The 25,246-nt window shown below is 36.3% G+C and overlaps 2 protein-coding genes across 7 annotated transcripts in view; both read right to left on the bottom strand.

The window, feature by feature from the left end:
• The window catches only part of LOC144411850 (protein FAM107B-like), a 195,681-nt gene that overhangs the window by 145,584 nt on the left and 24,851 nt on the right, over window positions 1-25,246 (bottom strand). The gene's annotated exons all lie outside the window — the stretch shown is intronic.
• LOC120335740 (aspartyl/asparaginyl beta-hydroxylase-like) overlaps window positions 1-25,246 on the bottom strand; it is a 41,597-nt gene that overhangs the window by 13,313 nt on the left and 3,038 nt on the right. The window contains exons 1-9 of one of the 6 annotated variants that reach the window (XM_078109412.1): window positions 19,588-19,770; window positions 18,469-18,636; window positions 17,335-17,490; window positions 16,472-16,537; window positions 15,064-15,153; window positions 12,413-12,462; window positions 9,004-9,073; window positions 5,004-7,299; window positions 3,738-4,867 (exon numbers count right to left, since the gene is read on the bottom strand). In XM_078109412.1, the coding sequence (XP_077965538.1) occupies window positions 4,864-4,867; window positions 5,004-7,299; window positions 9,004-9,073; window positions 12,413-12,462; window positions 15,064-15,153; window positions 16,472-16,537; window positions 17,335-17,490; window positions 18,469-18,636; window positions 19,588-19,675 (2,988 nt within the window). In that variant the 5' untranslated portion in view covers window positions 19,676-19,770 and the 3' untranslated portion in view covers window positions 3,738-4,863. Of the gene's footprint in view, window positions 1-551; window positions 715-3,735; window positions 7,300-9,003; window positions 9,074-12,412; window positions 12,463-15,063; window positions 15,154-16,471; window positions 16,538-17,334; window positions 17,491-18,468; window positions 18,637-19,587; window positions 19,771-25,246 lie in introns of those variants that run through there. The other 5 variants (XM_039403349.2, XM_078109409.1, XM_078109423.1 and 2 more) reach the window with 5 other exon arrangements.

Raw genomic sequence — 25,246 nt, 5'->3', positions numbered from 1 at the left:
AATGAATATACCCTCTGCCCATAGGTTTCAGTCCCTTTACACAACTTGATGTAAAGTAGACGAACAGAATTAGTTACCTCTATATTGGCCCATTTGTGGGAACTGCTAGTATAATGTGACATAAGCACCAAAATAAATTTGAAACACTGTACAAAAATAACCTGTTGTTAACTTCTGGTTATACGTCCTGGGTAAGATGGGGGCCACGTGATAGCTACCTTGTGGCACTCCAGAAGTATGTGTACCAATATGGAGGTAACTAATTTTGTTCGCCTACTTTACATCAAGTTGTGTAAAGGGACTGAAACTATAGGCGCATATTCGTACATTCACTTAGCTAACACAGACAGTGCCCGATCTCGTAATAGAACCAAAATAGGGGAAATCAGAATCAAATTATGGACCAACTTTAACCCGGTACACATACTACGGGAGAACCTAACTTCCATTGCCCACGCAGTTAAGTCTAAGGCTTTGACGACTTTGTCATCGTAATGTAATGGGTCCACCCTTCTCTCCTTATAGTCCATTTCGAAAAACATTTATCTCACCTGGCTTTTGGACTTTCCGGATAGTCCGCGGATAATTTTTTGAAATATTTCCATGCTTCAGTGCCTTTTTTCTTCTCTAGTAAACGCTCACCTTCTTTCAATTTATTCAATATTTTTTTGTCTTCCTCTGAGACGGTACTAGGTTTCTTCTTTTTGGTAGACTCTGTAAAACCAAGCAAGAGGAACTCGTAATATTTCCATGTACTGGCTTGCACCAAAATATATCATGCTTATCTTTTATAGAATTTTTTTGGTTTTGTGATAATTCTGACTTTTTTTGAGAATGCGCTACACCAGTGTTTTTCAACCGGGGTGCCGCAGCACACCGGTGTGCCGTAAAATATTGTCAGGAGCATGGAAAATTCTTCAAGTTGTATGTCTATGCGGTGTAGCGCCCGGCAGAGTAATCATGTAGTACTGTTCTATACCAGAAGGTGACAGCAGCAAATGGCGATTTGCCTTTTTGTTTGTTTTTATTTGATTACTATTCAAGATGTCCGATTCAACATCTTTCTTCAATGTTAAGAAAGCTTATATTAACAATATAACACTTATATTGTGAACATCAGGTCTTTTTCCCCACATTTTCAGCTGGTGGTGTGCCGCGGGTTTTCCTCACTGAAAAAAAATGTGCCTTGGCTCGGAAAAGGTTGAAAAACACTGCGCAACACAACCCCTCTTGAGTTTTTCGGCCTCTGTTTTATATCTATCAACTTCAAACTATTTTTATCAAAGATCTGTATGAAAAACTTGACAACTGCTTGGGCCCGGTACCTCACAGTGCCTCTAACTTTGAGGTGAAAGAGTTAGCACAAAAACGAGTATTCAGAAAAATGGACGTTTCATTCATAACGATGTCCACAGCTTTTTGTATATGGTTAAGCACAAATGTACACAATACTATTGATAAAAAGATACCTCCACAGATCCGAAGTTATCAGGGACAATGATCCAACATAAAGAGGTGCGTTCCGAATCGAACACTCGCAAGATCGTGATTCTGACTGCTATCAGCCAGTTAAGTTGTCTGCTCTAGAGGGCAATATTGTCTACCTAACTGATTCAGATCATAAGGATCTAAGATTTGGGTTGATAGTTTTGCGATAACTCCTTAATTCTGAATTTTCCAAGAATGCGCTACTGCCCACCTGTCACTCCTGTGTTTTTTTTACCGAATATAACAGGGGTCTTCAAACTGGGGTCCCCATCCCCTGGCGGGTTACAAAATTTCTCAAGTGGGGGTCGTGAATCCCAATATTGCCAGAACTAGCTATATCTATTGAGCTGGAGTTAAAAATTGAGCAAATTTAAAGGATTTGGAGTGAGAACCATAATAACCGAAATAAAACCAAGATTCAATCGGTCTCGAAAAGGGTTTGAAGATCAATGTCCTATAATCAGGGTTGCCATACCGTGCCTATTTCTAAGATTTGTGCTTATTTGGTCTTAGAAACATGGATGACCAGTACTTGCTTTGCGTACAAAGCTTGCGTGGAAACGAGGGACGAACTTTTTCTGTCAACGGTGGGGCTTGCGATATTTCCAAGCAAACTGTGACACACACAATAGTTGCTGCTAGTTTTTAGGAATACTGTTTTTAGGGACAAACTGCAATTTAGAGTAAGCGTAACCATGAGTTCTGTTTCGAACATGAAAAGAAATTTTCTATTAACTACTGCTATTGCGACATCGAGAAAGGTGGAAAACAGTAATCGGTGCCCACAATACTACCATAAAAACACAATAAGTATTGCGGGAAACCAAAGTATGAGGACTTTAGATTAGAGGTCGGCCACCTGCGGGCCATATCCGGCACACGGAGTAAAATAATCCGGCCCACAGTGCTTCACTTAAACCTACGGATCGTTATTATGTTATTCTTGTTCTTCATTAATAATTCGTTTTCCAATCTTTATGAAAAAAATCGCTTTTGTTTTCATTACTTAACCAAAATGAAATTTTCTTTGCGAAGAACTAGGATTAGTGATAGACATTTAGAAAATTTTGATTTTATTTAGTGTGTCACCTAGTGTCGCATTAAATGTTATTTGTAAATATTTTGTATAACACGACGACTTGAGTCCACGAGTTGTAGCAGTGTTCGCTCGCTATTAAAGTCCGAAATTTGAATTTCTAATCTGTATAAATAATATGGCTCATCAGCCACCCGTTCAGTTTTTAACTTTCTTGAAAAAATATGTGCGACCCGCCAAGATTCGTAACACTTGGTTTTGGCCCGGGAGCGACAAAAGTTGCCGACCCTTGTCTTAGAGATTGCGTGTTGCAGTGACTACGTGTCTTTCCATAGCTTTTTGCAATTTTGGAGCTGCGTACAACCATGTTCGAAGCGACTTCTAATGATAAAAAGTAGGAGACTCGTGTATGATCTCATTCTTATTCTGCGTTTCTGCGGTTGTTAAGACCCCTCCCCTTGAAAAATAACATTTTTACGCCCGTGCTTATTTTTGGCTCTGGGTAGATGGCAACCCTGCCTATAATACAGCTTTGTCCTCTAGGGCCGTGATTCTCAAATGGTTGGGCAGTCCCACAAAGGGGGGGGGGGGGCAAACAATTTTTTAAGAAGCGTGAAGCTAATTTAAAAATTGACTCCCCCCTTTTTTCGTATATTTACATTTTTTCATTGTTTAGAGATTGGGATTCCATTCACATTCCATTACTATCTGTTATTTGTAACTTATTGCTTGCTAGTTATTTTTGAGGTGGGGCGCGAGACTTGACAACTTTTAAAAAGGGGGCGCAGCTAAAAAAATTCAAGAAAAACTGCGACAGGAATTGATATTGCCCACTTTGAGAACGACTGCCTGACCGTGAAGGCCCTTAAAATTGGACGAAAGTAAGTTTTGCGATAACTCTGATTTTTTCAAAAATGCACTACTCCTTTCCTGCCACCCTCTGGATTTTTTACCAATATAATGTATCTTTCGTCCTCTAGGGGGCGATATTGTCCACTCGAAAACGACTGACTTTGATCTTGAAGGCCATAGGTTGACTCAAAATCAGAGAAGAGCAAAGTTTTGCGACAACTCTGACTTTTCAAGAACGCGCTATTCCCCTCAGTCACCAGTCTTGGTTTTTGCCCTTCTAATATATCTTTTCAACTCTAGGGGGCGATATAGCCCCAGACCACAAAGGCCCTAAAATTTTCAAATTGACTTAGAATCTGAAGGGGGATCAAGTTGAATATTCTCTCACTAATAAATTTTTCTATATTCAGGTTTTATTAATTATCAAGCAAATGGAAATCAAACATTGTGACAAAACAAGCTATTATTAACAGCTGGCAAATATATTTTATGATGACATAAACATATATTTTTATCACACTTTTGTGATATAACAAAAGATTAATAGTTATATAATATTGTGAAATAGGGTGATTTGTGGTGAAGGATGCCACATTTACACCAAATTTTTATTTATAAAAGCGTTATAACATGAATAAAAAGAATTTAGCTGACAAGAAAAGAATTAACTGAAAGTGAAAATGAATTTATATTTCAGAACGTAAACTAGGGTGACTTAATCTGATGATAATGAGGAGGTTTTAGCAACAAGGCATGCTCGATAAAAAAAAATTCAACAAAAAAAAAATTTAATGCTGAAAAGGGGGAAAAAGTTAGCTGGAAAGATGAGAATTTGAGAGGAAAGGTAGATTTTAACTGATAAAGGGGATATACCTGCAAGACAATAAACCAGAAAATAAATTTAGACGAGAGAAAAAAAGAATTTTGCTGAAAAGAGAAGAAACTAACTGAAAGTGAATGAATTCAACTAAAAAGGATTTTTCTTTTTAGTTTCGAAAAAAATTATGATCGAGCTAAATTTGATGATAAAATCTGCTGAATGAAAAGAATTTGACAGAAAAATACGGATTTTCACTAGAAAACAAGAAAACATACAACTATGGTTGCAATATGAGAAAGAAATTCAGATGAAATAGGAATAATTTTACTGAAGAGAAAGGAATTTAACTGAAAGAGAATGAATTCAAATGAAGTGAGATTTCAATTTTCAAATCAGTAATATCTGAATCTGAAAATAATTTATCAATGGAAGTGGAAATTTAACAAGAAAAGGAGAAAAAAGTAAGTTCAATAAGACTGAAGACCACTTTCCGCTGAAAAGTTGGGAGTTTGACGCAAAAAGACGGAAGTTCACTGAATTGATAAGTGAAAATGCATGAATGAATGCTGAAATACAAAGAATGTATCTGATCAAAAAAAAAAAAAACTGAGAGCGATCTTCAACCGAAACGAGAAAGGAAACCTTGGATTTCCAGTTTATTTCAAAATCATCTTCTTGGGCGCAGGACGGCATGAAAAAGGTGGCTTGGCTTAAAAGGTGGAATTTAATTAAAAAAGAAATTTACTGAAAGTGGATGAATTCGCATGAAAAAAGGGAAAATGTCCAGATTTCTTTCGGTAAAATCACCTTCTTGGGCGCAGAACAGCATGAAAACATGATCTCAATATAGAATACAGGCCAATCACAGACAGAGTTATCAAAACGGACGTTAATAGTTTCTGGTTATCCTGCAATTTCAAGAAATGTTTTTCGATCAGCGTCGATAATTTGTCAAATTTTTTCTGCATTTTTATACTGAATTTTGACATATTATTCATAAATGCTTTGTACGACGGCTTTTTCTGGATGAACTCGTAGAAATTGTTCCACTTTTCCTTACAAATGCGGAAAGTTTTTAGTCCGTTTCGTTTTGCAAACTGATATGCATCGAATAACGTAGTATTTACAGTAACATCCAAGATTTTGGATCCAATTTTTGTATTTTTAGCTTTAGTGATGAATTTTTTCACAGATTCCGGTAAATTTTCATAAAAATCATCGGTGATTTTGAAACGCTGGAAAAACGATCCGACAAAAGAAATGAGATCGAAAGTACGATCGAACATTCGAGAAAGCTTTTTCTTCAATTTTGCTTTTGGCGTCCTTGGTTCTTCATCATCGGAAATTATTTTCCTTTTCGAATCAAATTCCACTTCTTTTTTATTCATTGGAGATTTGTGTGAGACGATCGCAGTACTTGGCGTTGGAGATTTCATATGAATATCTCGACTATCTCTGAATACTTTCGATAGCGGGGCAGTTTTTATTCCTTTGTTATGTTTTGCAATCTGTTTTCTCGTACCAGAATCTCTTCTCACTTGTTTTACATCTCGGACATGCTTGGATAGTTTCCATACTGGGGCAGTTTTAATAACTTTATTGTGCTTTGCAACCTTTGCCCCCACAGCTCTATCCTTCCTGGTAGATTTGACCTTTGACACTTTATCGTTTCTCGAGACGGTCTCCACATCAGATACACGACTACTTTTTGTAGTCAGCTTATTGAATTGTGAATTCACAACTATTTTCTCATGAACAAACGTTTCTCTCGTTTTTCGGACGACATTCTCATGTGACGACTTCAACAAGCTATCTTTTTCCACAGGAATTTTGTCCACATTTCGAACTATTTTTTCTTCAACTAATTTTCTATTTTTCGATTCCGATTTTTCACCATCCGAGAGATTCTTATTAGAACTCCTCTGTTCCTCTCTTTTATACACAAATTCCTTTTGTTTGTTTATTGGCGCTATCCTCAAAATGACCCGATTCAATTTTCCAAAAACTATAACTCTTTTGGTAGGTTTATTCAACGGAGCGGAGATGATATTTTTGCGCCCTGTTTGTGAATTCGTTTGAAATTCGTTATTTGTCTTCAATCTTTTAAAGCCTTCTTTGTCATGAACCTTCAAAATTGTAATTTTGCTGCTTAACTTTCCCCTCCCCTCATCCTTTGAAATTTTCTCTGTCGAATCCCCTCGATTGATAGTAGAAGCTTTATCCATAGGTACAGGTGTCAGAATTTTTTCTTCACTTTTAATTTTGTTTACTTCAAACTTATTTTGTTTATTCATTCTCTTTCCTGAATTTCCTTTACTATTAGGAGGTTGCAATACAATTTTTGTATTTGTTTTGAAAGTTTTAACTTCGTCATTTTTTTGATTATTTGCAGAATGTTTTGGTATCGGAGTTGTCAAAGCAATTTTTTGTGAAAGAATCCTTATTTTTGATTTCTCTTCCGCGATTATTTTCTCGAGAGCATTAAACTTTGAAAAGAAAGTAAGTCGCGCAAACTTTTCCATTTTGTTATTTTTCGCCTCGTCTCGTGGAAAATCAATTTTCATGATATGTTTCCTTAAAAACTTTAATCGAGCCGCAACATTTTTGCCACCGTTATTTGTGATATAACCATCAGTAATGCTTCGAAGAGTTTTCCTTGCTGAAAGTGGCGAATGTGGAGCTTGGTGCTTTCTTACTGAAGACCCATCTTCTTTATTATTGTTGGGGTTTTTATTTACCTTTGTGTCCAGTTTTGATGGAGAATTTGATTTCTTGGCAGAGTTCGAATCTTTTCCTGATTTAGAGTTTTCCTTTACTGGTGTTATTTTCTCTTCAGACCTTTTGACTTTTTTCAAATTTTTAATCTGGGATTTCTCGTGATTCGCGCCGGAAAATTGGGTTTTCGCTTTATTTATGGGCAAATTTGATAAGAAAAATGCTTTTTCTGGTTTCGAAATGCATTTGTTTTTTGAATTTTTTTGTTCATTTTCATTCATCACTCGTTCAATTCTCAAAGTAGTTCCGTTGTCAGCTATAAGATGTCGTTCCGTGAACGCCGGTTGGTCGCCGACGTACAATTGGATATTTAGGGTTATAGCGACATCTGTGGTGTAACAACGAGATGGAGACAAGAAAGTGTTAGAATTGTTGCATCATAAGGAGATATTTCAGCATCGAAGGAGAGAACATTCAGTAGAAGGATTGTGACATCACATTCAAGCAAGAAGGAGAGAATGTAGAAAAAAGTACAGCAGGATGTAGTTGTGACATCACAAGGAGAAGAATATGAAAAAGAAAATAGAAATAAGAATAAAATGAAGTGTTAGAAAGATTATTGTTCAACATAACTGTTTTCCTGGCAGTAATGATTTGAATTGTTTCAACTCTCGTGCAAGAACTACGGGGTGACGCCCCAAACAGGACCCAACCCCTCATCGGAGCTATCCTAGATCAAACTTTTGTTCAAAATGTCCTAGCAGTGTCCCAATCTTTTTTGAAAAGGTTCAAATTTTATGAAAATTAAAGTTTGTGAAATTTCGCGACCCAATGATATGCTCAAATACTAGGCGGTATGAAATCACAAAATTAACTAAGTGACTAGTATAAAACAGCCATTTCTACAAAAGTTCATTCTTCCAATGATTAACCTTAATTAGGTGAGAAAGCTGCGCTTATTTGCCATAAGAATTTTTAAAAACATGGCCTGGCTTTACTTGGACAAGCGACCCAAAAAAATTTTGAGCCAACCCATAGGTTTGGAAACACTCTCCTAGATTTACTGCTGGGCATTTTTGAATACCTGATGATTTCAGAATCTAATCGAATCTCAAATACTTACGGTGATGGTATGCAATTTTTTTATTGTAATTGGTCCGTTCAACGAATGAATTACTGAAAACGTAGATTACATCACACAGATAGATTACTGAGCGTTCACACAGAATAACAAACACATTTTATCAATAACACACTACAGAAAATAGTCATATGTCTGAATTGCATTGAAAAAATATAGCTTCAACAAAAAAAAATTAGGAAATTCACCTAGACCATTGTCGTTAAGAAAAAAAACGATAGCGGCGATTCAAAACTTTGCTCTGAACCGATTCCAATAATTTACTATTCGATCCGCAAATGCCCTGCCCTGCCTAGATTACTGGAACTTCTGGGTACAATCATTCACAAACAGAAGTTCAAGTGTTGAATAAAACTCTTTCATTTTTGTTGGAGTTTTGGTGGTCACCATGTATCTAATGACAACGCACACAGGTAGAAACTCGGTACTCGTGTAGTATGTGAACCAAGATGGGGGACACGGGAACGTAGCATGTGTACCAGGTTAGGGTTAGGCCATTAATTTCAGGTACAAATACTACGGGAGTCACTTGGCTAGTCTCCGAACTTGTAATAAAACTAAAATAAGGAAAATTGGAATAAAATTATGGCCTAACCCTAACCTAGTACACATACTACGTTTCGGTGTCCGCCATCTTGGTTCACATACTACGGGAGTACCTATTTGGGAGTAATTCTCCACTCTAGGGGTTCTTAATCATTTGTTGCTATGGAGCCCTTGACGAGGTCGACTATTATTTGCGGATAGTTTGTGCATTCCCCCCTCCTCAGTATGAAGGTTTCATGTTATTGTGGCCCACAAGTCACTAAGACTACATTTAATATACGATATGGACATGTAGGGCAAAACAAAATATTATATCATCAATCCGGTCTTATTTATTAATTGTGGAACCGCTTGAAACAAGTTAAAATCAGTGTTCGCGTAAAAAAAGTATAAAATAATGCTTACCATTTGTTTTTACAGTTTCTTGTTTTGTTTTCTTTGTACTTGAATCCTTAGGCTGCTTGGGTTGGGGAGACTGAAAAATAAAAAATAGTGGATGCATGAAGAATTAAAGCTTTCTAGGGATAAATTTGAAGCGTTTTTAGGGCTGACGGACAACTCGAAAACTCATCAGAGGCAGTAATCAATATTTTATTTTTTCACCATAATGTAAATACACTTTGTCTAACAGTAATCAGGTGAAAATAAAAGTCCGACAACTCGAATACAGAGAGGTCTGGTAAGTTGTCCGTCTTTCCATCCTCCATATTTTATTCAGAAAAATAAAAGATGGGGGGATACGTAAAAATTTTTCAAGAATTTCAGTTATGGAGTTCACTAACTCAGGGCTTCCCAAACTTAAACTCGCGACCCCGTAAAATATATTAAAATTTTCCACGATCCCCTGTTGCGTCGGCATTATTAGGCAAGCGCATCGCTTTTCCAATTCTATGTATTCTCTAGAAATCGTGAAATTTATGTTTTGTATAAGTTTTAATAATTGTGTTTCGAATCAGAGGTCTAAATAGTACTCAGTGTATAAATTTGTGCAATCCCTGGTATCAAGACCCCTAAAATTCTTTCCGCCCAAGTGGCCACCACTTTGCTTAGGAATGAGTCTTCTTTATCCCCGAGTGAGTGCTGTAACTTAGCTCAGAGATGAGTCTCTTTTACACCTGAGTGAATACCATAACTTTTCTTTGAGATGAGTCTCTTCAACTTCGGCTAAGGAAAGAGACTACTTTAGAGATGAGTCCCTTTCACTTAGAATAGGATTTACATATTTATCCCGGGGGCGAGGAAAGTCCATACGACCGCTCAACCATATAGCAAACCACGGCCTCTTGTCCGGTTACTATTCCATGTCGGGTATGCCTGCAGGGATGGCCAATACCGAATAGTTCACTATTTCGAATACATTCGAAATTATTTTTTTCGAATATGAAATTTCAAATACTTCGAAAATAAAATCCACTAATTGAAGCTTATCTAAATGTATGTAGGAATTTCCATACAATAAGCAATGGAATAACTGCTATCTACAAGTTACAACCTAGCTATATTACCAGGCATTTCATATTTGCAGATTATTGCAGTATATATTTTATATACAATGAGTCATGTTAACAGAATTAAATTAATACGACAATAGTGGTATCGATGATGGATTTGAATATTTGCGCAACACAAAATCACCCTAGTAAAACGCCAATACTTTTAAATACCAACTATTATCCAAATTATTTGTCGAAAAGCCGGATAAAGTATGAGGTATTTTTCCGACTTGTGACAATTTTTTCGTGAGTACAAAAATACGAATAAAAAATTAATTATATTTGGGAACTTTACCACACATTTTAAGTCCGCAGATCGCCGTTGTATGTTTGAGTAATAATACTTTTATTATTTCATAAATATGAAAATGGGAATCAGAAACTATTTATAATCGGGTAGTTTACCACACATTGTAAGTCCACAGATCGCCTTGTATTTTGTAAATACGAAAATAGGAATCAAAAATTAATATTAATCGCGAGTTTGCCACACAATTTATGTCCACAGATTGCCGTGATATTATGCCGAATATAATTAGTTTTGATTCTTATTTTCGTACTCACGAAAAATTGTCACAAGTCGGAAAAAGAATTTATATTTCATCCCGCTCTTGGGAACTAATTTGTATAATGGTTGCCATTGGTTTGTATTTAAAAGTATGGACTTTTTACTAGGATGATTTTGTGCTGCGCAAAATATTCGAATCCATGACCGACACTACTACTTAAAATGCCTTACCGTGTTAATTTAATTCTATTATCATAACTCAAATGTTGGTAAATCGGGCAGTTTACCACACATTTGAAGGCCACAGATCGCCGTTGCATTTTAGAATTATTAGTTTTATTATTTTGTAAACACGAATCCGAAATTAATTATAATTGGGCAGTTTACCACGTATTTCATGTCCACAAATACCCGTTGTATTTGGCATTAATACTTTCATTATTTTATCAATATAAAAATAGGAATCAATATTTAATAATATCGGTCAGTTTACTACACATTTTATGTCCACAGATTGTCGATACAACCATGAGTTACGTTGAACAGAATTAAATTAATACGGCATGACATTTTAAATGCTGGTACCAGTCATGGATTGGATTATTTTGCGCTATAAAAAATCATCCTGAAAAGGATCGATACTTTTAACTATCGTTATCTGAATTATTTGCCAGAAATTATTTTCTAATAAATCGACTTGTTTTTCCAACTTGTGACAATTTATTGGATATCGTAACAATTACGGCTATGAATACCGTATTTCCCGGCTAATAAGTCCACATGGCAAATAGGACGATGTCTATTTTTAGCACTCAAAAAAGGGGTTTTTCCATATAGGCCTCCAATAAGCCGGGTAGAAAAATTCGCTAATAATTTTATATGTTTAGAACCAGATCATGTTAGTTTGGTAGAATCATACTCACAGAATTAACTATTTTTAACAATTGAGCGGTAAATTTAAATTGTAAAGCGGCAATCATTTTGGACAACCCATTAACCCGAATGTTGAAATAATTTTGGAATGTGATAAGTACTACACTGTACGTCCACGGGTTATTTCACAGCTGTGTTTTCCTGTCCCTGTCGTGTTTTGCTGAATCGGCAAAACGAAAGGGTCACAAATCACTTTATCTTGGTGGCCGTGTTCCTCTTTAAAGTAACGATAACCAGCCTGCGATTAAATATCATGATTGGCAGACCCTAAGACCCAAATATAAAGTTACACAAATCATGCTTGAGAAGACTCGTGCGAATAATAAGCAGGCCACATAGAAATAAAAGAAACATACTTTCTCAATTTTTCGACGTAATGGAAATGAATTTGTAAATTAAAAGCCTCGTACACGAATGTCGGCAATGTCCACCCACGCAAACGTACAAATGTGTCGCAACACTATGCGACGTACGGTCGCACAGAATATAAACAATCAAAGTGCCGATTTAAAAAGTCGTTTAAAGATTCCCGTAAAAAAAAAATAAAAAAAAACGAAACACCACGTTTACGGCGAAAAGTGGCTACTATTCGGAATTATTCGAAAATCAGCCGAAAAGGTATTCGAATACCTTGATATTCGAATATTCGATTCGTTTTGGACAACCCTGGGATTAGGTATTTGTTTTCGGAAGCATGGACTTGATGGTGGATGAAGCCGTAACCGACAAGTGGTTACGTGAATCACCCTACAGTGGCGAGGAGTCCAGCAATATTCGAACCTGCGAACCAATGCAGAGTTGTGGTGACGTATTCCTAACGCGTAGCGTAGCACGTTGAGCCACACTGCCACCTTCTGATTATGAAAATCATATCCCTTACCTTTGCTTTTCTTGGTTTATCTTTATCGTTAGATGGATCACTTGCTTTGGCTGAAAAACGAATGAATAAAATTAATGAAAATATTTCACTTTCAGTCAGTTATGAAGGGGTGGGATGGTGAACTGCGATAAATATAAACAGATTCAGTTTGCAGATGTTTCCTAACCAGTTAGGAATTTACTGTTTTTGGGTAGAAATGTTTAATTTTGTACTTGAGTGTAATAATGCTGTTTTTTCCTTGAATAGGGCAGGGTTGCTGGCAATGCATCAGCATTGCTCTCAAATAGAAAAGGGAACAAAAAATTTCTAATATTGACTCTTTAAAAAGCCATGAATAAGCACCATATGAAAAATATATGTGATAATCTAGTGCAGAGGTGTGCTAGTGGGCCACAACCAGCTCTCACCAAGTGTGACCCTTGTCAACACTTAAATGTTTCCCCATCAAGCATAAAATCCCAATCCAACAGTTTATATTTAAAGAGGCGTTCACGTGAATAAAAATACATAAGGTTTTTTGGTGCTCCTGAAGTACGCGTACCAAGATGGCGGACACTGGAACGAAGTATGTGTACCAGGTTAGGGTTAGGCCATAATTTTATTCCAATTTTCATTATTTCAGTTCTATTACGAGTTCAGGGACTAGTCAAGTGACTCTCGTAGTATTTGTACCTGGAATTATGGCCTAACCGTAACCTGGTACACATACGTTGGAAGTACCAAAAACTGAGATTTTTTGTGTGGCCCAGCTAGATGACTGAATTTGGTAATATGGCCCATTGGACCTCCAGAAGTATGCGTACCAAGATACCAAATAGGTGTCATTATATAATATTTTGGGAATTTTTTTGCCAAAATAAAGCCACCCTAAATATCAGATGATGCATGCATGAGTCTTGTTAAGAGTGAAAGACAAAACATAAATTTGGGAGCTCCCAAAATATGTGAACCAAGATGGCGGACACCGGAACGTAGTATGTGTACCAGGTCATGGTTAGGCCATAATTTGAGGTACAAATACTATGGAAGTCACCTAGCTAGTCCCCGAACTCTTAATAGAACTAAAATAAGGAAAATTGGAATAAAATTATGGCGTAACTCTAAACCTGGTAAACGTAATATGTTCAGGTGTCCGCCATCTTGGTTCACATACTTGAACATATCAGTTTATATTTCATAAAACTCGTTAAAATTTTCTCTGAACGTGTTTGTTTTTTTATTTTCAGCTTCACTCATGCCTGAACTATACATTTCATTGGTTCAATGACGTGGCCAATCAGCCAAATGGAAACCATAAAATTTTAACGAGCTATTCGAATAAAAAGTCATGGATGAGTGACTTCCAAACGCTTACGATTCACAAAAGGATGACGGGTTAATTTATGACATAAATTGTGGTGATTGTGAGTAAAATGCCATATAGCCAAAACTGAATATTCTACTGTTCCGAATACATTTGGCCTAGTGGGTAACAGAAGTAACTACTAACTTTTTAAAAAACAACAAACCTGGTGAAGATATATTATGAACTGACTTCATAACACAATTGAAATTGTAAAGGGACTTTATGGACACCCTGTAGATCAGGGGTTCCCAACTCCGGCCCGCGTAACGATTTAAAATGGCCCACCAAGCTTAAGTGAAACAATGAAATATATTTTGTTTCTACCTTTTTACAATCTAGAAACCGCCAATTGTTATGTCATTATCGCAGTTTAAGCTCGTGTTCATGGTAACAATTTGATTATGCCGGTATCTCAATTATACGTACCGTATTAGGATTACATAGGGCAGTAATTTAGTTATCAGCCGTATAAGTAAGGTTAGAGATGTCAAATAATATACAAGACTCTGAAAACAGATGTTACTCCGATAAATGGCATCGTTCGTATTTCTGTATTGAAAAGAATCACACTTCAGCGATTTGTCCACTTTGCCAAAGAACTATTCAAGTTATAAAACAATACGACATAAAGCGCCATTATGAATCAAACAAACTTGTTTAAAAAAATGTCAAATGTGAATCCACAGAACCCCAGCTAAACCGTTGCACACTTTCGGGCACTACACTCTTCCGGCCCGCGAACACCCTTTCGATTCTAATAATCTTAGGTCCAAATCCTGTGCCCACTACCACAACCAGGGTGTAAAGTATTTGAACAGATAATGCTGAACGAGTAAGATTTTGTTCCAAATAATCTCTACATTATCAGTGGCTGCCTGTACAGATCCTTGTTCAGGATGGAAACCCTAGAAAGCTGAGTAAGAAGACGTTGGGTATGGTTGTCATGCTAAATATCGCACATGCAAGTGGTTGCACACATGCTTATCATACAAGACATGCCCTCATTGCAAAGACATTATTGAGAACTTTGAAATTTTCTCTCGTCATTTGTGAATTTACATTAGCTATAATTGTTTTGTGTCTACAAGGATTGCCGGACGCGATGGACGCCATCGATGAGTCTCATTCACTTATGAGTGAGTTCTCAATAAGTGTCCATAACTATACTCGGACATTAGTCTCTTTTATTTCTAAGTGATCCTGTGAGTGCCCGTAACTTTAATTGTGAACTTGCTTCGAATTAATTTCAAGCAAAAAAATAACATTTCTTGACAAATTATTGAACATGTATACTTTCATGCCTTACCTACATCCTTTTCTTCCGCTGGCTTTTTTGTGGGGTTGGGATCATCTGAGACGACAGATTCTGACTTCGATGTATCTCGCTTCACTATATCTAGAGAAAAAATAATAATAAATATAACCAATTCCACGTTTCCAAACAAGGGAGGACCTTTTTCATTCTTGGAAAGAAATATTGCTCTGTATCAGTAATTATGATTTAATTCTTCATTAATAATAGAACTCCTAACTACTGGAACTGTACAAACACAGAAGTGGCGTGGGTGGAATTCTCCAAAATGAATCTCAAAATGGGCATCCAAAATTTGGTACTCCAGAAGTATGTGCACCAAGATGGCAAACACCGGAATGTGTTATGTGTACCTGGTTAGGATTTGGCCATAAATTAAGATACAAATACAAGGTGAGTTACTTGGATAGTCCCCGAACTCGTAATAGAACCAAAATGAGGAAAATTGGAATAAAATCATGGTCTAAACCTAACCTTGGTTCAAATACTTCGAAAGTACCAGATTTTTTTTGATTTTTTTTGGGGGGTTCAGCTTCATATTTGCTGTAGCATTACTAATATTCTCAAATTTTTTATCACACATTACTTTGATACTTATTTGTGCGCATATCATAAACTCATAAAACTGAATTGCAACCTGCCCATGACAATAACTCAAGATCCATCAATGATTTAATGAGTAAATAAATAAAGTATTTTTCATGCGCAACAAAGGAGAAATAAAGGGTGCCAAAATAGACAAGGGGGGAATTTAACAAAAAATGTTGGGAACCACTGCAGTAATCAATACTAGTTTATGCTTTCACCATGCTAAAAATATGCACGAATAGGTGAGTACTTCAGGGTGAAAGGCGGAGGAAAACCAACACAGCTAATCAAGCAGCGTCACTCTTGAAAAAAAAAAATGACAAAAAAATGGGATTTAAAACCGAGATATGTAACTTAGTTAAGCCCAGTCCGTTCTAAACTTGAGGCAACTAGCTACTTGTCTGTTTATACAAAGCCCTGCTCAGAGTGAAAAAAAACATGAAGCTAATTTTGATAATGTCTATGACAGGAGTGCACAACACGGGGCACGCGTGCCAAATTTGGCACGCCATATGCTCAAACGTGGCACACGAACGGATTTGTATAAAAAAAATTTTATGATATACATTATTAAAATCTCACGCTTATATCAAAATCAGCAGTTTTTCAGGACATTAAATTGTTTCAATAAATACATATTCATTATTATGTATTATTTTTAAAATTTGTTTGATGTGTGTTTTACGGGAGTTGCAATACCAACGATTGTGCGTGGCACTCGACAAGATTATTTTGCGAAATTTGGCACGTGTTTTTATTTGAGTTGTGCACCCCTGGTCTATGAAACTATTTTCGTTTAGCAATAACTCCATACTTGATTCTTTATTGAGAGGAATAGTCCGCACGATTGGCCGATGCTTTTTCAGAGAATTTGTAGAAACTGAAGGAAGGAAAGAGAAGAATAAAGAATAGAAAAGAAATTAGAAGAATAGGATGAAATTCAATACCTATCAATAAGTGGGATTCTGTTTCCCTGACAGTATTGAGTTGGATAGTATCAAGTCAATTGGGCACTCTAGAAGTATGTGCACCAAGAAGGCGGACACCGGAACATTGTATGTGTACCATCGTATGTTTGGCCAATTAGGCCAAAATTTCATTTCAATTTTCTTTATCTTAGTTTTATTACGAGTTTTGGGACTAGCCAAGTGACTCCCGTAGTATTTGTACCTGAAATTATGGCCTAACCCTAACCTGGTACACATACTACGTTCTGGTGTCCGCTCTCTTGGTGCATATACTTCTGGAGTAATGCCAATTGCTATCCAGAGGAGTGGAGATTGGGGAGTTAATACCAAAGGCATTCCAAAATGACCCTGGCTCCCTCGCGTTGCATAATCTAGGGATTTACAATTATCAAAAGTTTATAAATCCTTCCATGTATTTTCAGTGACTTTGAGAATAGTAAAATGACCTTGAATATGGCCAGATGACCTTTGAATCAAATGCCCTTGAAAATGGCCAAGTGACCTTGGGAATATTGAAGCGACCTTGAGAATAGCCAAATGACCCTGAGAATGGCCAAGTGACATTGAGAATAGCGAAGCAACTTAGAGAATGAAAGTAACCTTGAAAACAGTCAAGTGACTTTGTGAATAGTTACTCGACTTCGGAAATGGCCAAACGACCTTGGAAAAGGCTAAGCGACCTTGAGAATGATCAAATGACTTTTCTGACCTTCAGATGAAAATAAGAAGTTTGTGATGTAATCATCTATGCTTGTTAAAAATTTTCCGATGGCTTTCAACGGATGTCTGGCAGAATCATACTGGAAAGGATAGAGCGCTGATGCATATCCAGCAGCATCTGTTACTTTGATTCGAGAACCCCGGACTGAGAGAGAGAGAGAGAGAGAGAGAAAAGACTTCAGAAATAAGATAAAGATAAAATAACGCATGGAAATAGCACAGTCTTGGAACTGGTATGGCTTAGTTTATGTATTTCGTTCAAAATAGGGACCCTTTCAACGAATGTCTGGCAGAATCATACTGGAAAGGATGGAGCGCTGATGCATATCCAGCAGCATCTGTTACTTTGATTCGAGAACCCCGGACTGAGAGAGAGAGAGAGAGAGAAAAGACTTCAGAAATAAGATAAAGATAAAATAACGCATAGAAATAGCACAGTCTCGGAACTGGTATGGCTTAGTTTATGTATTTCGTTCAAAATAGGGACCTATGCAAGCAGTCACGAATATCTCACAGTATTCGAGGGAATTCCTTGTTTTAAAATACCAGAATTTTACAGAATCAGTATTCCCTACCCAGTTTAGATTGAATTAAACTGCAATACAGATCAGATCATGCTTTTCATAATTATCCTGAGAGAGTGAGAAACCAATACGACGGCCTAATCATAATCAAACCATGGCCTCTCTTTCAGTTACCAGTCAGATACAGAAAAGACTAAATTAGTGGATCTGAAACTTTTTAAGCCACGCCCCTTTTTAGAATTTGTCTCACGCCCCTTTCAAAAATAACTAGCTAACTATAAGCTACAAATAACAGTTAGTAAGGCGAAAAAATGTTTTATTCCAAAAACACGTTGAAAATACGTGGATGGAATGTAAATATCCAAAATATGGCGAGTAAGATTAAATCTAACTTATATTTTAATTTAGCGTCACACCCTCTCGAAATATTGTCTATGATCCCTCCCCCCCTGTGCGGCGTGGCCCACCCTTTGTAAATCACTGGACTAAATGGTTGAGTAAAACATAACAGACTCGTGGCTGCGCATAAACCACTCTAAGACAACAAAAAAAACAATTGTAAATTTCATCCAAGTCCTATCTAGCTAGCGGTAACTCACCCACTAAGCCTTTATAGTCGATAACTCCAAAATATGCAGTTGCTGCGATGCCCCATGTCAGTACAATCATTAATATGAGGATGACAATCAATCCATTATTTGTTTGCTTCCGCGCAGTTTCCTCTCTTCTTGCACCATCTGACTCTTCCATCTTTGATTTCTGGGCTTCTGAAAACAAAGTTTAAACAAATTTTGATCATATCGACATGATTCGCCCAAAACCTCTGCGTCAATTGGCATTACTGCCGCATAATCTTGTGCGTTTATTTTAAAACAGGGGTTTTCAAACCGGGGGCCAAAATGTTTGCCCACTTAAGACTAACGGGCCATGAAGTGTGATGTAACAAGTTACATTTTATGAAGAATATTTACAATATTACAAAGCAGAAGTGGAAAGCAATAAGCCTTAAGCCGAATTTAAATTTAACTGCAATCTCAATGGATAGCTTGAGATAATTTTAGCTAAAATGTCTAAATTTGATTTCAGTTTGGTTGTGGCAGCATCAGGTGGGCGAACTTGAATTACTCAACGCGTCGGATTCGGCTTGTGGGCCGTACTTTGCCCATGTCTGTTTTAAATAGACTCAGAAGTAACTCTCGACAGTGGTCATCTGATACTTTACTTCCTTTATAAGTCCACTTTACTTCTTAGTCAGTGCGTGTGATACATCACTATAATTTGAATTACCTCCAGTAGCATTTCTCATGTAATTTTTATAAAAGATGGACAACGATCAGGAATTATTTATTCTTCTGCAAATAAATTTTAAACTACGGTATTTTTGATCAAAAATCAAAGTTTTATTCCATATTTTCCGTTTTATCAAATTTACCGTATTTCCTGGCGAATAAGTCTACCCTGCGAATAAGACAAGGCCCGTTTTTAGGCCTAAAAAATGAAGGTATTTTATTGTCCGGATTCAATAATAAGGCGACACCAACACCACCATATGAAAATGATCATACTCGCCAAAAATTTGGGTCTAGAAAAGCGACTTATTCGCCGGGAAATACGGTAATTCATTTTAATTTTAGTTCCGCTGGGTCGCGGAAAAACTTCACCCTGCCAAGGGGGTCTACCTTAATTAAAAGATATTTCATATCAAAATTATTTCAAACCTTGCACTCTCTGGCGCGCATAGTGGTATCGTGACTTGTTCGTACGATCCCCTGTCCCGTGAAGATTTCCAGGATGAATTGAAGTCATTGTTATGTCATAATATTAAAAACCATCTCCCAATCAGAGGGAGGAAATTTTAAGCACAAGTGAATAATAACTGTAAGGGGAGGGGATCAAGTAAGCTACAAAATTCGTAAAATAATTTTTTTAATTTACATAATAAGTCTTGCGCAGGGATGTCCAAAATGAGTCGAATATTTGAATACATTTTTTCGATATGGAAAGTTTTTATTTTTTTATTCAAAAACTAGAGACTTCAAGCAGTCAGACAAGCAAGTCAAAAGTACAATATCTCAGCTGACGACAAAAATCAAAGAGAAAAAATGACTTTTGGGTTTTTATGTTTATATAGGGATTTATGAATTTTCCACATGAACGTGACGTGACCCAAATTTAGAATGCATCGAATATCCCATATTTGGTTTTGGCAATATCTGCTTTTGCTGTACGTACACTAACATAAATACTTTTTTGTAAAGTTTCGTCTGACTATAGATAGTTACCTTCCTCATACGAACATAATGAACTTTCAAATTTGGAAAGCCAAACGTTACAGATATAATATTTGTGTTAATGAACAGTAGCTGATTGTCCAGGAAGTAAAAAATAAGGTGTATAATTACGCCGTCAAAATAAAATAATCTGAAATTATTCTAGTTTTTCCTGGATTAGAATCGATTCAAAACTTCATATTTGGGATTGCAGTCGAAAAAGATAATCAAAAATAACTTGTTTCAATTTCTAGTAGAAAACCAATGAAGTCAATGTTTATTTCAATTTACTTACATTTCAAAATTAAAACTCATTAAATGTGGATTAACCCTAAACCAATGAAGCCACTGTTTATTTCAACTTACTTACATTTCAAAATTAAAACTCATTAAATGTAGATCAACCCCAAGCTATGACCAATTGCAAAGGGAATTTATTGATACCATATATTGTTTTGACTTTCACAAATGTATTAAATGAAGTAAAAATACTTAAATAATTACTGATTAAAAAACAACAAACCTGGTTAAGATATATTGAGAACTGACTTCATAAGAGAATTGAAATTATGAAGGGACTTTATGGACACCCTGTAATCAATTTCTACATGTTTTCTGTTTAGCATGATGAATTCAAAAACATTATTCCAGTTTGTATTCGGAAAGTTAATTATTTGACCATAGGGATACCTGGTGAAGCGGATTGGCCACTACCATAAAGCTATTCCCTAATTGTTCGATTCTGGGAATTCTTAGTTACATATGTATATAAGCCGATTTCTCATACAAGGCAAAAATGACCCCCCCTCCTCTGAAAACGGTCCTAAAACGATGAATTCAGAAATATTTGCGTATATGCCGACCCTACAAATCATAACACGCACTGCACACCTAACACAGAAAATGGCTGCTATTGTGCGATCAGAGTTATGCGTTAAAAGCCAACCCCCTTTTTTTGAGTTTGAGCTCGGGTTATATGCGGGGGATATTCGATTTTTAAAACAAGAAAGCGATGCTCAAATATATGAATATGAAGGCAAACTCGAAGTACTGCAGTCCTCATGACTTCGACTGATCGCAAGATAGCAACAGAAATGCCAAATGGTTCGCAATTTTATTGTCATTGCACACAAAAAACAAATCCCATAGAGTTCACTGGAATTTTTGATATCAAAGGAAACAGCCTTCAAGCAAAAAATATTATTAAGCACTGATAATTTCAAAGCAATTGGTCCAGTTGTTAATGAAAAAGCGACTTTTTAACAATAACAATTCCAACAACAACAAAACGAGAATATCGGTCGGAGACCAAATACTTATCGATCGAAACTGCGGTTTCGATTCATGACTCTATACCGATCTAAAGATCGATAAGTAATAATGATCCATAATATGTACAATTCATGTTCAATAAATCTGGTATTCCAAATTCTAAAATATGTGTTCAGAATAGTAGACTACTCAGTTCTGACCATTCCAGCTTCTGTACTTATTCCAACTTTATAATTTAAGTTTTCAAAGCCTTTTACCATATTTTGTAGTTCTTTATTCCACCTTACTTTGTTTAGAAAAACTATGTTTCGATTATTTTGTATAATCTTAGAAAGAACCCTAACTAGAGCACAGATTGCATTTCTACTTTCGAGGAGGATTGACCTTTCTCAGACAAAACATTACAGGAATATAATTGTGTTATTGTGACCCAAGAATTAAATAGAATAGGTATCTGTACTTTTGCTTCAGCATCCTTGTAACCCAGAAACAGAGCAAAGTTTGGATCGTGTATAATGTATACATTAATATATATTACAACATACCAAATACCTAAACAATATTATTAATGCCACAACAAAAAATTTTGTGGGAATTTGTGGCAATTTCATTACATAACAATTATGAAACGAGTATATCAGTCAGAGGCCGAGGACTTATCGATCGAAAGTTAGGGGATCCCCCAAAACAGCGCTCTTATTCCATAGTGACACCTTGTGTCCCATCACTAATTAATTGATAACTCGCTAATTATACGACATAATTCGCCCAAAATTAATAGGCTTCTGGTCCGAGATATGATGAATGCACATACAAAATCTGCAGCAGATCCAATCTCGCTTACGTGAGATATCGCGTGCATCTAACAGAAAGACAAACTGACAAATACCTATCAACATACTTACCGATTAAAATAGATAAGTAACAATATTATTAGTGCCACAACAAAAGATTTCCTTCCAAAAAACAACAAAATTCCCCCTTTGTAAGCACATTTTTGATAGTTTATATTATACCGGTACATTTTATATATTATGATAATAAAGTTGTCCCAAATTAAATGAAGCCCTACAAAATTGCTAATTGAATTATTGAGTTTTATTTATTTTGGACCACCCTGTACTAAATAACTAAAGAATAATAATATTTCTGTATTTCTGCCCTGAACAACCCCCCCCCCCCCACTATTAAAATATTGCACAGCTCAAATATTCCTTTGTTCATCCCTGCTCATAAACTCGTCCAGCTTCATACTAAAACTACTTCTTTGTTGATGAAAGCACAGAGACGATCTGGGGATTATTTGACACAGCTGCAGTGGTTAATTGCTATTCAAGATAATCACGCTCGCGTCAGAGAGAGAGAGAAGGCAGACGTGTGATGTCATTAACAGAAATAGAAAGGCATGCCATGAGCATTAACTTGCATTGAAGGTTCAGTAAGTACTAAGGAGGGATGTCTGATATAAATTCATTTGTTAAGGTACGCACATGATGGCATAGTGCCGAGAGGGTGTTCCCAAACTGAGGTACATGTACAAATTTTTCAAGGGGTACATTAGATTAAATAAAGAAATTCTTTTCACAGCTTCAAATCTGCCTTGAAATAATATATTCCCTCGATGTTAATTAAATTTGAAGACCTTAGTTTAAAACTCTTTAGAAAGAGACATTTTCAAGCTTTAACTACAACTACAGTACATATTTGCAGTTCCTGTGTCTTATTTTGTGTTAATAAATACAGCACGCAAGGTGATTATGGGGGTACACAAGCGAACAACGATTTGCCCAAAAGATACTAATTAAAATTGTGAGATTTCAGTGGCTTGTACATGGCTTTCTTCGTATCAAAAGGCACAAATGAGCGTTGTATAAACAGAAAAAAGTAAGCGTCTCCCTGAAGATTATATATATCTTCTGTAATTTTCCCAGGATTCCCAAGGGAACATTGGCCATGTTGTGCATATGCTGAGGTACTTCATGCCTGTTTATTTGTGTATAACTCAATAGTTGCCTTCTCTCAATAAGGAAATTTGCTCAAAACAAGGTCACTGTTGCACTCACTCAGAAGTAAAGGAGAATCATCTCTGAGCAAAGTTACGAGCACTCACTCAGAAGTACAGGAGACTCAACTCTGAGCAAAGTTACAGGCACTCACTCAGAAGTACAGGAGACTCAACTCAGAGCAAAGTTACGGGCACTCACTCACTGATTTGACTTTCACTAGAAAATTCCCTTTCCTCCTAGTTTCATTGCCGGATATGTTTTTTCCCAGGGTGTTTATCCCTTGTCAATCAAAAATGGTCTCCCTTCTGAAATACTTGACATAAACTAACTCAGGTTTCACTGACAATATCTTCCCACTCAGCTCTCTGTCTGAAACTTGTAAAAATAGGAGAGCAATGCTAAAACAAATAGACATGAAGAACAAATATTAAAACTAATCTCAAATCTAACTCAAAACTTGAAATAACTAAAATATAAGCTAGACAGAATTATTATTCATATGAAATATTAGAAAATAAAAAATGTGAAAACAAAATGAGAAAGAGCGAGGCTTGGGCTAACAAAATTTCTGGTAGCTCCATCGCTATTCGGTATGGGAAGCTTGGCACCAGTACAACAAAATGACACAGCTCGCCAGCCCTGGTTTTACAGACAAAATGTTACCGAAAATAGAATGAGAATATCGGTCAGAGACCGAAGACTTATCGATCCAAAGTTAGGGGATCTCCCAAAACAGTGCTCTTACTCCATAGTGACACCTTGTGTCCCATCACTAATTAATTAATAACTCGCTAATTATACGACATAATTCATCCAAAATCAATAGGCGTCTGGTCCGACATATCGACGCATGAAATCCAAATTGGGCTAAGTCCATTTTTCTAGTTTTGAGAAAAACGCAAAAAACGTTTTTTTTTTGTTTCTTTTTTTTATTTCTCTAATACCTTACATCGAGGATGTCTAGTTTTTATGGTCCACCAAAGTTACAATGAAGGCCATATTTAGATGGTATAAAAAAATTTGTGCTCCGCCCCAATTTTTTTTGGGGGGGTTTTTTTTGGACTTGACCCTTTTTGGCTCTCAATTTTCTGGACCAGAAAAAATTTTATTGGACTTAGGGCCCCTTTATTATGTTATTATAGAGGCTGGTATGAACTTAGCGCTTTGTATTATATTTTTTGAGAGGAGCTATGTCCAAAAAAGGGACTTAGCTCCAACTTACAATGCAGTTATCCAGAACTAAGTCCACTATAGTAGACACAGCTCTGTTTAGTTCTCAAATGCCCTAAAAAAAGCAGGGTTATGTCCATAGCTGTCTTGAGATCTAGAGCACCTAGAGATAGGGCAAATAGACCAAAATGTAGAGCTAAGTCCAGGAAAATCAGCAATTGAAAAATGTCATTTTGTGGAAAAGTGGACTTAGCACTGTTTGGTTTTGAGGTGTCGATATGTTGAATGCACATGCAAAATCTGGAGCAGATTCAACATCGCTTTCGTGAAATATCGCGTGCATCTGACAGATAGACAGACAGACAGACATACGAATACCTATCAACATACTTACAGATTAAAATCGATAAGTAATAAGCTGCGAATCATTCAATGCTTTCAAAAATTTTCAAAACAATCTTGTGCCTGTTGACTTATAAATAAAATTAGGGTACAGCAACGGTAACCTACCCCTCCGAAACTGATTATCATATTATATGCAAGGCTGTCTTTTGGCTACTGCAACCTGTACCCCAATTTAATCATATTAAATATAATGGTGCATAAGGTCAGTGAGTTTACTCTGTATACCCAAATAAATTCAGTCATGATTTTGTGCT

The sequence above is a fragment of the Styela clava genome, chromosome 2 (assembly GCF_964204865.1).
Source record: "Styela clava chromosome 2, kaStyClav1.hap1.2, whole genome shotgun sequence".
Classification (NCBI taxonomy): domain Eukaryota; kingdom Metazoa; phylum Chordata; class Ascidiacea; order Stolidobranchia; family Styelidae; genus Styela; species Styela clava.
Note: the sequence above shows the minus strand (reverse complement) of the source record. Positions and strands in the feature narration are given on the sequence as shown.